General features: G+C 37.2%; 2 protein-coding genes across 5 annotated transcripts in view; one reads left to right on the forward strand and one right to left on the reverse strand.

Moving 5' to 3' along the window:
- Window positions 1-4,773, forward strand: part of LOC111061361 (odorant receptor 43a-like) — a 29,609-nt gene extending 24,836 nt beyond the window's left edge. For all 4 annotated transcript variants that reach the window (XM_039435619.1, XM_039435617.1, XM_039435618.1 and 1 more), the window contains 2 exons: window positions 2,477-2,632; window positions 4,643-4,773. In XM_039435619.1, coding sequence (XP_039291553.1) covers window positions 2,477-2,632; window positions 4,643-4,711 — 225 coding nt within the window. In that variant the 3' untranslated portion in view covers window positions 4,712-4,773. The remainder of the gene's footprint in view (window positions 1-2,476; window positions 2,633-4,642) is intronic.
- The window catches only part of LOC111058703 (fibrillin-2), a 341,293-nt gene that overhangs the window by 85,533 nt on the left and 240,172 nt on the right, over window positions 1-15,588 (reverse strand). The window contains 1 exon segment of the mRNA XM_039435620.1: window positions 6,895-7,074. Within this exon segment, the coding sequence (XP_039291554.1) occupies window positions 6,895-7,074 (180 nt within the window).

Genomic DNA, 15,588 nt, shown 5'->3' on the forward strand with positions numbered 1-15,588 from the left:
GCAAAGCTTATCAAGATGCGACAAACATCTAAACCGTAAAGGCATATACCAGTTTTTATTGATGTACAATCGAATTGCGAATCAAAGGATTTACTAGATAAATTTCAATTTTTCCTCCACCTCCTGTCTGAATTGCTCACTTTACTCCCTGGAACATAATACTAAAGTGTCACTTTTTCGCTCTCGGGAGGAAAAACTCCCTAGAGCGTAAAAGTGACTTCATTTAAATAACATGGGAAGCATCTCTATTCTAAAAACGTACATTTGAAATAGGTTAGAAGGTCTAAGTTAAGATGAGGAAGCATATAGAGTAGTCATTAAACCAACTAAATACAATACCTCAACCAGACATTTGATCAATATATGAAATTTATGTTTGTATGCTAAAATTATTACAAACTTCATATCACGATACTGAAGAAATGTATAAATTTTCTTTTTATTCCATGTTATTCGAAATAAAGGACAAAGAATATTCCCCAACGGGAATTCATCATAGCTGTAGTTGTAGCGGCCATTGTTATTAAACTTTTGCCAACAGATAGCGCTGTCGGCGGAGAACTGTGATTACAAGCCAGCTGTTTCTGTTTACTTTTTAGATTATGTTGTAACACATTGTTTGGTCACGTACGTTTTTAAAAATTATTTTATTTGCAGTTTTTATAAGAATGTAGGTGGAGGAAAAATGCTGTGTACATCACGAGTGAAAAATGTTTTTTCTCCCTCAGGAAAATTGTTGCCCTCGGCTTCGCCTCGGGCTTCAAACTTTTCCCTCAGGGAGAAAAAACAGTACTTTTCACTCTAGATATACAAATAACTATTATAGATTTACTAGCAGGTAGCCAGATATTTTGAATGCATTGTATGATTTATTTTGATATAGTAGCCTATTTTTATTCCTGTTCATGAAAAATATAAGTTGAATAAATCAATCAACTTAAGATAGAATAGGAGAGATTAAAGTTTATTCCTTCAAGCAAGTATACACAATATACAATTAGAAACGTCAAACTTAATTAAATTGAGAAACAAACACTGATGTCACTTCCTTAAATTCTATGCACTATAATTCGAATATTGCTCTCAATTCCAATGTCAATATGCCAGTCGTGTGGTTAATACAAAACCCTGCAATCAAATGTTGTGTTTTATGCAATAAATGAGTTCAGTATATAGCGATTTTATGACTCATTTCAGGTTATCAGAGATGTACATATTGTTTCAAAACAGAATTCTCAAGTCAATCTTATTACATTTAGAAAAATAGTTGGATTCAATCATTATGAGACACAATTTTGAGCCTATTCTAATATTATCAAAGAACTAATTTCTTAGTGCTAATTGATATTTTTCAAACAATACATATATTATATCGAGTTGCAAGTTGCAGACCAGAGTGTTGGATTTTGGAGTAGGTTTTGAAAATAATATCTTATGTTTCTGAACCTATCTGGAAGGGGGCATAGAGAAATCTATTGTTCAATATTGGTTGAACATTGGAATGGGTTGACAGTTATTGTTTCCCATTCCATCGGCGTTGAAAGAGGGGTATTGTTCTCTCTTGACCGTTCCATGCCCCCATCCAGGTTTAAGGATTAAGTTGTTAGAATTTTGTTAATAACTTTGGTGTAAACGCAGCTTCAATTCGAACTATTCGGTTTTCAAATGTTTGGACTGAAAATTGGAATTCAAATGTGTATGGAACATAAACTACTTTCTTTACTGGTCCAGCATCAGGTTCAATACGCGCAATCGATGCTTCCGATGGGAATAAAATAATAACTGAACAAAATGTGTTTAGAATTGTGTTCTACATCTCGTTCAGTCATCAAGAGGGCTTATCATTCACCTTTTTCTGTTCTCAACCAACTCGAAAAAATGTGTCCTTAAATTAGCAAAAAACGGCGACAATCTCCCAAACCGTGCGCTTGATGGAAAAATGTTACTGAACCAAAAGTGCTTAGAATTTGATTCTACATCATAGCCAGTAATAGAAATTTCTTGACCATCCCTCCTCACGCCGCGGGGCTATAAGTTGTGCCAACTGGTGCCCTGTAGGTGTCAAGTAGTCGGGGTGACAACTTGACGGTAATGGTATATATTTTCGAGGGAGGGTTGTCTCCTATGGCCAAAATGACCAGGTGTCAGGTTGTCGGGGTGACACGTAGACAGCGACCCGTTTCACCCAATTTTGAAACACCCATTCTTTTTGAAACACCCGGTATTTCTTCATAGCTCACCAAATATCTTGTCACTTGGTTGACATTATTCATTCATCTATTGAAATCATCGAATTTTTACAAATCATGATCGAGACTGGACAACAAGTCCAGAGAACTGTAAAATTCTCTCGAATTTACTAGATATAGTGACATGTTAAAAAATATAGGTTTTCATCACCCTTGCTCTTACCTATTCTTGTAGAGAATTGGGAAATCAGCCATGACATTTTCATTCTATCCTCATATCATTTCAGAATGATAGACTGCGAAAATCACTACTGGAGGTTCCTTGGACAGACAAGCCCCGATGGTTGAGACAGTCGATGCATATTATGCTGACTCAGGCTAATCGAGACGTTCAAATCAAACCATACGGCATTTTTGTACTCAACTACATGTCCTTCGCAGATGTGAGTCACTGGTTATTCTATAGTGTAGAGTGAAGATTGAATAATCTATACTACAATAAAGGAAAGAATTGGCTTAAACACGTACGGTATAGGAAAATTATGTTTGGCGCATCATCACGTCTGAACTACTGAGCTGATTAACTTGAAATTTTGCATATAGATTCTTAATCAACCAAGGATGGTTATAGACCTATTTTTGATTTTTCAAGATTTTATTACGTCAAGTTTTTAGTTTGTCAAGTTTTAAAATAGACCCTTGCGGAGCTCGGGTTTCCTGCAAATGAATATTAATGTGGAGTTGAAAAAATTATGAAGTGAAGGTGATAGATGATAATGAAGTTAGAACTGAGAAGAATCAATAAATAAGAAGAAACCAAAGTTATGTTGTGGTAGATTTCTATATTTTTTTCAAGCAGGTAGCCCGTGCCAGCAAGGGCCTATTTTAAAACTTGACGTAATGAAATCTTGAAGAATTATTGAAAATAGGCCTATAACGATCCTCAGTTATTTAAGAATTTATACACAAAATGTCAAGCCAATCAGTCCAGTACTTGGACGTGATGCTACGTCAAACATAATTTTCCTATCCCGTACGTGTATAAGCCAGTTCTCTACTTAATCATTATAGTATAGATTAGAACGACTTGAAGTAGTCAATAGCTAGAAGGATTAAGATGTATCTACTGTATACGGTTTTTATTGAAATTGTATTTAAAAATGTATAATTTTAAAACAAGCACTTATTCATTCAAATATTCAGAAACTAGATCTAGTTTGAATAGGCCTACAAAGGCTTTACATGTGACACATGGGTATGTCGAAAATTGAGACGCATCGCGACTTGACGTGGGTCTCTAGATGAGTTTATATCATATCAATCATAATCATGATAATAATTGAACGAGCGTCAGCGAGCTCTCACTTTCGTCTCACTGAAGGCCAAAGTCGATGTCCGTCTGTTTGTATGTTCTACAGTAACTTTAGAGGTAATTGATTAACCAGCTTCAAATTTCAAACACGTATTCTCTGAACCTTTTTACAGGTCGAGTTCGTTGGACAACAAAATTGACTCACTCCTTCGTCCTTTTTCAGGATATGAAAATAACATTGATAGTGCATAAGGAGAAATTTTGTTTTGATTTATAATTTAGTCAGCTGAAGAATTCATTACATGCAATTGCAACAGTTTTTCCATCCAATCGTTCATAACATCAGCTGAGGCTATTTGGAAGCTATCACACAGACAATCCGGACGTATGATTTCAGCTGGTTAATATAGAACATGATTTACAACTTTTACATCAACAAACTGATACAGGTTGAGATAGTATCAATGTGCGGTTTTCGCCATATATTTTCTCTTGGAAGTCTATGTTGAAATGATGTATCACATGACCACCTTCTCATTTTAAAAAACGAGTTCGGATTGATATGAGCGACAAATTGTTGAAGTAACAGAGTGATTTTTGGAGAGTAATTTTTCATTTCAAATAGGATCCCCAATGGAACCTACTGTAAAATATTATGAAAGAAATTTTTAGTTGTTTCCATAATTTTCACCAACTCTGTATAATTGAAAGTTGCTGGTTTCGAAGATTGCAATACAACAGTTCATGAGCGAGTTCTCCAACCCAGGGGCTCACTAGTATTATGATGTTCACATCACGAGGTGGCCACGACCATATGATATTAACTCATGTAGCAGACTTGGGTCACGTCAGGTCACGTCGCGTGACGTCACATTATACGACTAGCCTTATTCAGCTTATTTATTATTCACGATGAAATTGTTGAGAACTGTGAGAGCTTATGGGAGAATATCGACACATTTTAGATTTCCTGTTAATTTGTTCATTATTCAGCTTATCAGCATTTAAATAATATTAGTGAATAATGTATGCTTTTTAAAATATGATCAATAATTCCAATATTATTAGTTCATGTTTCATGTTTATCAATGTTTGTAACAGTTGTACAGTAGTTAACTTTGTTGTTTGATATTTGTTACAGTTGATGAAATTCACCTTCTCAGTTGGAAACGTATTATATACAAGGAAACAGCTAACAAGTCAAACTTAATTACAAATTTGGTGGATGTAAACTTGTAATTTGAAATTAAATTGAGTTGGAAATATAATTTATGTCTTCAAATTTACTTGGATTGATTCATAAGCTACTGTATAATGTCCCACCATTCATACGATTTCCATTACACTCACATGAAATTGAAATTTGTTTCGCCATTATAACAAATGACATCCTTGGAGCGCAGTTTTAGCTACACTGACTCCTGCGTGTGTTTGGAAGTTCTTCCACGTGGTCGAAGAGAGTACCTCCTCCCCTCTCCTTAACGACAAGGAAAGTTGTGTGAGTGCGCCACACCAGATTCTTGGACTTGTTATTCTTTATCAAAATTTGGGAACAGAATGGTATTGGGTTATACCAGTTGTTCTTTCCTGATCATACTCATATGATTTGTAATATTGTATCAACAAATAAATAGATGAATAAATACATTGTAATATATAAATTTTAAAAAGCAGAAAAAATACTATTTTTCTACATAGTCAACAAAAATAATGAGGCACTAATCATAAAGGTGAACGAGCTTTGAAATTGCCTTGTCATAGAATTACACCACCTGTGACGTCAGCCACCCAGTCACTCACAACTGCAACTCCTTGTCGTCACCGAAGCGCTGTTCTGTTAACCAAGCCTTCATTTTCGGCAACAATTGAAAGTCACTTGGAGCAAGGTCTGAACTGATCGACTTTGGCAACCAGTTCATATGTGACAACACTCGATCGTCCACTCCTCTCCTCGTCATGAAACATGTAGTGAGGTCCACGTTATAATAGCAGGTTTCATTAGCAATGGTATTGCTATCCTTGTCTATCATTCAACAAAGCAGATAGCGCTATCTCTTTCTCGCTTTGCTCTGTTGCCAAATCGTCTTTTAAAAATTTAGAATTAATAGTTAATTAACAAAATATTTCATCCTAATTATGAAAATTCATTGTGAAATTATTGAAGCATATAATTTCTTGCTAGATAAAATATAATTGATTAATTTAAACGAGAATGAACAATTAATATTACATCAATAAACCTGTATCAGCTACCGTCTATAGAAGGCATTGACAAGACTGAGGATCGGAAACGTTTTTCTCCTATCTTTCTCCACTGCCATTATAACGTGGACCTCACTATAGTGCGAAATTTTTGAACAGTGTACACAATCTCCGGACCCAACTTTTATTTATAATGTCGTTTCAGTACATTCTGTACAACTGGCAATAAATTTCAATCGGTTTTAGGTTTCTGATTCACAAAACCCGTATTACTGGTCTGACTAGCGGCGTCACAATCATGCAAACGTTTGTTTTACTTTGTGAATAGCCCTCGTACTGAAACGACATGTGCATGTACATATCCTATTATATTAAGCGAGCAATTTCTGTATATATTTATTTATTTCGGTATTTATTTATGTCGAACGGATCTCGAAAACGGATCTAACGATTTCCACGAAATATAAAATTTATAAATAGGTTTATGATATAAAAATTCGATTGCACTAGGTCTCATTCCTGGGAAAACTCGCTGAAGGACATGAAAAGGATAATAATTATTCATCCTTGGAGAAACAGATGATGATTTCGTCATCTGACGATAATGGAAGATGCGAGTGCGTGTGTGGGAGTGAGACAGAATTTTGTTCAGCTGTTGAACTATTGCAATCAATCAGCTTATCTCATAAGAAATATTATCTAGAAATTTTAACCGACTTGATCAAAATATCTGATTTGTTGACATTAGCAACGATATTATTTTATTCAAGATCCATTACTTTTTATTTATATTAACAAATATTGTAGCAAATATAGTATATCAAAATTTTCAAAATTAATCATTATTTTACAGTTTTAAGTGATTATTGATTGTTATTTTGTTATTCAATTTGATTTGTAAACAATCTAAATTCGAACTTTTCTGTTTTCAAATGTTTGGACTGGAAATTGGACCTGAATTCAAGTGTATGGAACCTAGCCTACTTTATGGACTATTTTTAGTGTAAAAATTCAGGGAAGAAACAGTTTTGGGCTGTGCCTGTTGGTCCTTCCCCAATCATTTTAAAGAATTGTGTTCGGTTATCAATAAATACTTATTAACTATGATTTTAGGCTTCTATGCTTTTGTACTCCGGAGCGAAGCTCGGTGCCCCGATATTATTAATAAATGAATGTATGAATAGTACTAACCAATACATCGCTTGCCAGTAGAGTCGAGAATGTATCCAGTGGGACATTCGCATCTGAATGAGCCGTCTGTGTTGATGCAATCACCGCCGTCGCATGCGTTTGGCATGAACGAGCATTCGTTCAGATCCTCCCCGGACTCCAATCGACCCCTGCCTTGCGGGCACATACGGTTGAACTCATCTGCAACATCATTAATCAACAATTTATTCATTGTATCAATAAAAGAATTGTTTCTTGTGGATCAGTCATCATCATCCAGACAACAGGTCTGCGTACCAATACCCTTTGACATTGTGCTATTAAACACAATCATCATCATATTATTGTAACTGTCGCTATTTTTAATATCCTATTATATTAACCGAGCAATTTATGTATGTCTGTTTATATTTTTATATCTGGTTACCCTCTACTGCCACATGTGACTTTCAAGTCACAAGCCGTTTGAGAACGGATAATATTAGTTATGTGATATTATCACTATCAGTAACTGCTCAGAGTGACTCCCAAGATACAAATGGTTGACTGGCTGAAAGAAATTTAGTGCTATCTGTTGACAATTTATAGAACTTCTGTTTCAAAAATCATCTTCCCGGGACATTGAGTGAACAGCTGACAGCCATACTATATAAGTAAATTATATTCTTCAATTAAATATTCCGCTAAAATAAAAATTACTGACTTAATTCCTCCTTCTACATCCATGACCAGGGAACTGGATAGATGGCGTCGAATGGTAAGATGACAGGTCAAACTATATTGTCCTTGTGAGCATTAAAATACTCATTGACTGAGTAGAATGGGTTCCTCTTCAGCCAGATCTCAACTCGGTTTTTAAAAGCAATACCCTGCAGGTTCTTCACACCAGCAGGCAGGTCATTGTATAGGCGCAGTGCAAATATTGGGAAGGAGTCTTTTCTCTTGTTGGTTCTGCAGCGAGGTATGTCAATGTCAAGTCTCCTCCTTGTAGCGTGCACATGACGATCAGCCCTCAGCACATGACTGCCCTCGGTGTCCTTAACATGCAACAGACTCAACAGTATGTACTGGTTGAAGACCGTAAGGATGCCCAGGTCAATGAAGATAGGCCTACAGTGCTCACGATGCCCTGCTGAGGTGATCACTCGAAGTGCTTTCTTCTGGAGCATCAGCACACTCCTGCAGCCCGCTGCATGCCCCCACAGCAGGAGTCCATACAGCAGATGGGAATGGAAAAGGGCAAAGTATACCATCACCATATCTTTCCTGCTGAGAAGGGCTCTGAGTCTACGCAGCAAGTAGATTACTCGTGCCAGCCTGGTGCAAACTCCATCAATATGGCCTGCCCATGTCAATTTTGAGTCAATGACAAATCCCAGGAGTTTCACCACTGATTTATGGGCAGAGTCAGCAAGGCTGCGAAGTCCACAAACCAGTTGCTGAGTCTTCCCCTCATTCAAGCAGAGTCTGTTTCTCTCAAACCACTGCTTGGCATCATCAAAAACTTGCTGAGCCTGCAAGCCAGCTTGTTCAACCGTCCGCCCCCTAGAGTAAATTGTGGTGTCATCCGCAAACATCAGCACCGGTCCAAGAAGCCCAAGATCATTGATCATGACCAGGAAGAGTAGTGGGCCCATCACCGATCCCTGTGGCACACCATGATCCACCTGCATAGGCTGTGAGAGAGCACCTCCAATGGATATGATCTGCTTCCTTCCAGTCAAGTAGGATCTGAGGGTCACAAGCACCTCACCACCCAGTCCATACCCAGCAAGCTTCTCAAGAAGAATTCCATGAGGCACGCAATCAAATGCCTTACTCAGATCAGCAAGGACCAGGTGAACAAGATCTCTCTCCTCAAAGGCTTTAACAATAAAATCAATCATCTCTGAGACAGCTGTAAACGTAGACCTTCCACTTCTAAAGCCATGCTGTGCGTCAGAAAAAAGATTATTTCTCTCGAAGTGGAACACAAGTTGCTCCTTCATTAGGACCTCAAACACCTTACCCAATACAGGAATGATTGATATAGGTCTATAGTTGTTCATAGACTCAGGGTCACCCTTTTTGAAGACTGGAATCGTGCGGGATAACTTCAGGACATCAGGAAAACAGCCATGTCGCATACAGACATTGAGCACATGAGACAGGGGAAGAGCAATCCCATCCGCAACACACTTCAGCACACCAACTGTAACTCCATGGACGTCAGGACTGTGGGAGTTCTTGAAGCCGCGAATAACACGAACAACATCCGCAGGTCTGACCTCCTTCCACCGTTCTAACTTCACTCGGTTGTTATTGTAACCAGGAGCATTGTATCTCACATCATTCATGGAAGCAACTATCTTTTCCACCTCACCAATAAAAAAGCTGTTGAATTCATCCGGTGTAGCTTTACATTTAGGTCTCGAACAATCTTTGGAGATCTGGTTTATGAGGTCCCAGGCAGCTTTACATGGGTTTCCTGCAGATTCAATTTTTGACATGTTGGCCGCCCTTTTAGCAGCATCAACCTCAGCTCGATAAATGCTCTTTGCTCTCAGGTACTGGTTGCGGAGATGAAGTCTGTCCCCCTCATCATCAATGAGCCCCATCCTCGCATGGAGAGCAACAATCAAATTTCTGATTTGTGCCAGCCTTGGTGTGTACCAGGATTTGTCATTGAGAATCTTTACAGACTTTCCATGATTCCTTGCAAATTTCCTGGAAGTTCTGGCTTTTAAAGGAAAATGACTGTTGAACACATCCATAAAAGACTCAAAGAAAACACCAAATGCGTTCTCTGGCTGATAACAGTTCAGAACATTGCTCCAGTCAACACCATCAAGAGCAGCCTTGAAGAGAGGCAGTCGGTCTGCCCTGATAGTACGATATGTGATTGGTCCAGTATCAGGCTGCCCAGCTCCAGAATCACTCACCAGCCCCAGGTGCAGGTCCATCACAACTGCATCATGGTCAGCAATAACTGGATCAACAACAGTCACTTCATATTCCCAGGTGTTCAAGGATGTTGCAATTGTGTCCAAGCAGGAGCTACCACGAGTCGGTTCACGGTTTGTGATAAATAGACCATGACTCTGGAGAAGATACTTGAAGATAGAGTACTTTTCATCCTCAACTTGCAGATGTATGTTCATGTCTCCTCCCAGTATCATCCGCCTGCCCAGCCTAGACAAGAACACCAAGCATCCATCCAACAAATCGAAGAATTTATCCAGGTTTCCACTTGGAGCACGGTAGACAGAGACCACTATAATGGACAAAGCACTGAGTTCCACACAAGCCAATTCAATTTCAAATTCAACACAGTATTGTGTTACATCAATAGGTTTGTAATCCAAATTTTTGTTAACATAAATAGCAGCACCACCATTTTTGTGATTTGTCCTAGCATAAACAGCTGCCAGACTCAAATGAGAAATGGAGTTGTAGTGATTGGTTTCAGACTGCACCAAATGATGCTCACTCAAACACAAAATATCAGGACATACATTGTCAACAAATAGAGACACTAAATTAAATTTGGTTCTAAGACATTGAACATTCACATAGACAAACTTGAGAATTTTATTTACAATTTGTACAGTTTTCAAGTCAGATCCGTTTGTACTAGCTAGCTGACTGTCTTCTTGGAGTCTCTCCTGAATAAAAAACGCTTCAAGACTAGGTTTTTTGGCCAAACAGAGCTAGTCATGATTTCCGCCCTCTTATCAAAATTAATTCCAAATTTGAAACTTGCATTTACACCTTTGCTTGGTAATTTTTCAACTACTGGGTCTGATCCCGGAAAGGATTTCACGATAAACTCTCTTACTGTGTCAACACTAACATCACTTTTCACTCTACCTACATAAAACCATGCTCTCTTATTACCTGCTGACAGGAGACTAGATTCATGCTCAGATGTACCTATAATCATACCTTTTTTAGCAAGCCTACTTGCAGTTTTTTGATTTACAGCAATTGAATTTTTAGTAATCGAATTCTTACTTACGTCACATTTCAATTTGGCACTCGTGGACGGTTGTCCTGTACTTACAGGAATAGTCATTTTAGCTTTCCTTGATCTCTTTACAACATCAGACCATGCGTTGTTGTTTGTCACATTAAAATCATTATTTACAGTCACCGTAGGTGTGAAATCACGCCTAACCTCAACAGCCGAATTGTCAAAGTCAACTTGTTCAGTAAGTCGATTGTTTGAAGTGTCAACAGTAACGACATCGATAGTAGAAGTCGATTTTACCCACTTGTTCGATCCGTTTGTGTCGTCAACTTTTACCCACTTGGTCAAACTATTAGAGTTTGTGTCATTGATTTTAGCATGAGTTTGAACATTATCAATGCTATCATTCACGTTACAAGAATTTAGATTGCTAGATCTATTTAGATTTACTAAAGTCAGGTCTTCAGCCTGATTGACACTTGGTCGCTGATTCTCAAGTTGATTCACAGTATCGCAGACAGATTGATCATTGTTAGAAAGATCGACAGTATCTGTCGACTTTTTCCAGCCAGTCGATCGGCCTGGTCTCGATGTTTGTCGACCCGAGCTTACCGGCACCGGCAGGCGCTGCTTAGAATTCGAAAAGCCAACAACACGGTCACAATCAACATGCAAGTTCTTGTTATCTATCGAGCTAGAAGTCTCAGAACATTAAGACTATCTCAGAATATTATGAAATTTATAAAAATTACATAAAAATGCTAAAATTCTGATTCAGTAGTTTTATATGACTTGATACTGGTTTGTAACTTCTAATCACAGCTGACAACACTACAACAGCAAGTTGGAGAAGAAAGTGAGGTTATTTGGTCTGAGTGAAAAATGTGTGTCGTTTGTGCTGCAATGCAATAGAATTATGAAGTAAATAATTATGAATTGGGCAGGTAAGGATTTGACTGAAGAGGTTGTTACTAGACAACTGGAATTCCTTAGTTCTGATGATGAATATTTAAGTGAAAGTGACAATGAAAGTAATGAAGAAACAGTTTTAGAAGCAGAACCTGACGAACCAGCAGAAACTCATGAGGCAACAGACAATGCAGAAGAAAGAGAAGAATCAGCAGCTACAAATCCAGAAGAAGAAGGCAATGAAGAATTTATATTTACTCCTCTCACTTGGAAAAATCCCACATCAAGACTTTGCAGACCGGTCCCCAAGTGGAAGTCAACTCCACCTCAAATTGATGAACCCCTAAAGGAACCAATCAACTATTTCAGAGACTTTGTAGACAACACCACTCTGGATAGAATAGTTGAAGAATCAAAAATTTATGCTCTTCAGAAAAATACCAATAAACCACTGGAGCTGGACAGAAATTTATTAGAACAATTTATAGGTACCTGTTTTCATATGAGTATCTATGGTTTACCACACACGCGCATGTATTGGCAAGCTGAAACTCAACTACCCAAAATAGCTGATCTAATGTCAAGGACAATGTGGAAACCATAAAAAATAATCTTAATTTTAATAACAATGCTTTCTCAATGGCTCAGAAGATAAACTATATAAGTTGCGTCCCTTTATTGATGCTCTACTAGAAAAATTCCAGGCAATTGAAATGGATGAGAAATTATCAGTTGATGAACAGATGATACCTTTTAAAGGCAAACATTCTCCAAAGGTGTATGTGCAGAAAAAACCAAAGAAGTGGGGATATAAGTGCTTTCTTTTGTGTGATGATAAAGGTATTGTGTACAATTTTGAATTTTATACTGGGAAGGTAATACAACCCCGTTTCCTGCCAGATATAGGCGCCAGTGGCAACGTTGTGCTTCGGTTGAGTTCAATAATTCCTAAAAATATGAACCATAAACTGTTTTTTGATAATTGGTTCACTGGAACTAGTCTTGTAATAATCTTGTGCAAAATGGGCATCGAATGTGTAGGGACTGTGCGCCCAAACAGATTACAAGGATGCAAATTTACAGACGACAAAATAATGAAGAAGAAGGACAGAGGAGCAATGGAGGAGAAAACAGCAGTAGTTGATGGCAGTATCCGGCTTAGTGCAGTGGAATGGTACGACAATAAATCAGTACATTTGCTCAGTTCATTTGTTGGGACGTATCCGGAGCAGCAAGTGAAACGATATGATGCTAAACAAAAAAACAAAATTGATTTAGTTTGTCCCAGTATTGTTTCGATCTATAATAAAAGTATGGGTGGGGTTGATTTGCTGGACTCTCTGATCTCACTCTACCGTACTGAGATCCGATCAAAAAAGTGGTGCATGCGAATTTATTTTCACCTCATGGACCAAACGTTGGTCAACTCATGGCTCATGTATAGGAGGCATCATAGAACACTACATTTGGGGTCTGAGAAGCATCTCAGCCTCCTTCAATTCAAGGCTCAAGTTGCTGATGCTTTGTGTCAACAAGGCAAAAGTGTATCATCAAAGAAGAGAGGAAGGCCCAGCTGTAGTCTGGAGAAAGAATTCAAGGAGAAGGCAAAACGAGGACCCATGGCTCCAGTTCCACAGAAGGAGATTCGAATGGACGAAGTAGGACATTGGCCAATGTTTTCGAAGAAGAGGGAAAGGTGCAAAATACCACAGTGCAATGCAGCACCAAAAGTGTTTTGTCAAAAATGCCTGGTGCATTTGTGCTTCACACCTGACAAGAACTGTTTTTATACATTCCATAACAATTGATCCATGCATTTTTTAAAGATATTTGTACATATTTACTCATTATATTTTCCACTTTTTCTTGCGTACTCTACTATTTTGTTATTTGGTCTCCCAAATAGCACATTTCATTACAATAATATCCTTGTAGGTGAATATAATACAACAGGCTAGTTCTAAATCAGATCACAGGGAAATGTATGTCTGATTTACAACTAAACTTGGCTAAAAACTTTTTTTGGTTTCAATGAAGTAAGTAATATTAAGTAAATAGTAAGTAGTATCATTATAATATTAGTAATAATATTATTATATAATATTATCCATTGAATTTGATTTACGGGACTCTGATATTCAAGAAAATAGTAATGGAAGTTGTCTGTCACTATCTAACTGTTTGTTTGCACTCAGACCACTGAGGGCCATTGTGACTCTCAAGTCACGCTCCCTCCTGGGAGCCCCCTTTGAAGGAAAATTGAAAAAAAAATGTCAGGACAATCAAAACTAATATATGTAAGGTTAATAATACTGAAATTATTTTTTTCTCTTTCAAATTTAATAATGTAGGCAGTAGAGGGTTGTTCAATGGATCTCGAAAACGGCTCTAACGATTTTAACGAAATTTGGAACATAGTAGGTTTATGATATACAAATTCATTTGCACTATGTCTCATCCCTGAGAAAACTCGCTGAAGGACATTAAAAGGATAAATCATCCTTGAAAGAACTGATGATAATTTCGTCGTCTGTCGATAACAGAAGATGCGTGTGCCTGTGTGGGAGATCAGCTATGTAATCATTTAATCAGCTTACCGTATCTCGCGAGAAATATTATCTAGAAATGTTATCAAAATAATCTGATTTGTTGACATGACATGGTTTATCACTCGAAATTACAGTATATCATAATATTCAAAATTAATCATTATTTTACAGTTCTAAGTGATTAGTGCTGAGTGTTATTTTGTTATTCAATTTGGTTTGTAAACAATCTAAATTAGAACTTTTCTGTTTTTAAATATTTTGACTTAAAATTGGACCAGAATTCAAGTGTAAGAAACATAACCTACTTTTTGGACCATTTATAGTGTATAAATCAAAATTCGGGGAAGAAACAGTTTTAGGCTGTGCCTGTTTGTCCTTCCCCAATCATTTTGAAGAATTGTGTTCTGTTTATCAATAAATAAATAACGAGCGAAGCTCGGTGCCCCGATATTCTAGTATAATGTTATCAATACCCCTCACATTTACTGTATTATCTATTAAAAAAATTCAATCCTTATTCTGTGAATGTTTAACTTACAAAAATCTGAATCATTACTCGAAATCTTCCAAACGGATTGGCAATCGGAATAACTAGTCTTCACACACAGACCTCAGGTCCATTTGAAGATCATTCCTGAATAAAGCACTGTCGGTTCACGACTATTTCCTGATGAATTCAATCCTGATGAGTTATGAATCTCAATCATGATTAAAACTAAGATAAAGATTTACTGAGGATCACTTTCAACTATCTATACTATATTCTTTGAGGATTTAATTTCAACTATTTTGTTTGAGTTTTTTATGTACAAAAGTATTATTCTCATGTATGAGTTCTTGTAAGAGTATGTAGAACTGACAGCAGATTGTGAATCATATTGTTTTGTTTTTATGGGGAATAAAAAACTTTTTTTAATTGAATTGAGAATTCAAATTGAATTTAATTGAATTCAGCACCAGAGATTGTCAAAATCAAGAACAGTTTGACAGTTGAATTCCATAGTTCCACACCGGCTTGAGAATCTGCTTGTATAGAAGCAATTTGTTATAATTTGACAACTTTGATGTCCTCCCAAGTAGCCAGTACATTTTCTTGAATTTTATGCCAAGTTGTTCTCTTTTCTTCTTCACATGCTCCTTTCACCTGGGAGCGGCGACAGTCATCAGTGAAATCCAAAGATTTGCAGAAAAACATGAGGAAAGACTTCATCAACATGTGAACGTGGATGCAATCGAGCTGCTCAACGTGCATGGAGTAAGAAGACTACAACGCAGAAAGCCACACGAATTAGTCAAGTGCTAAAGTGT

This window comes from Nilaparvata lugens, chromosome 9, assembly GCF_014356525.2.
Source record: "Nilaparvata lugens isolate BPH chromosome 9, ASM1435652v1, whole genome shotgun sequence".
NCBI classification, from domain to species: domain Eukaryota; kingdom Metazoa; phylum Arthropoda; class Insecta; order Hemiptera; family Delphacidae; genus Nilaparvata; species Nilaparvata lugens.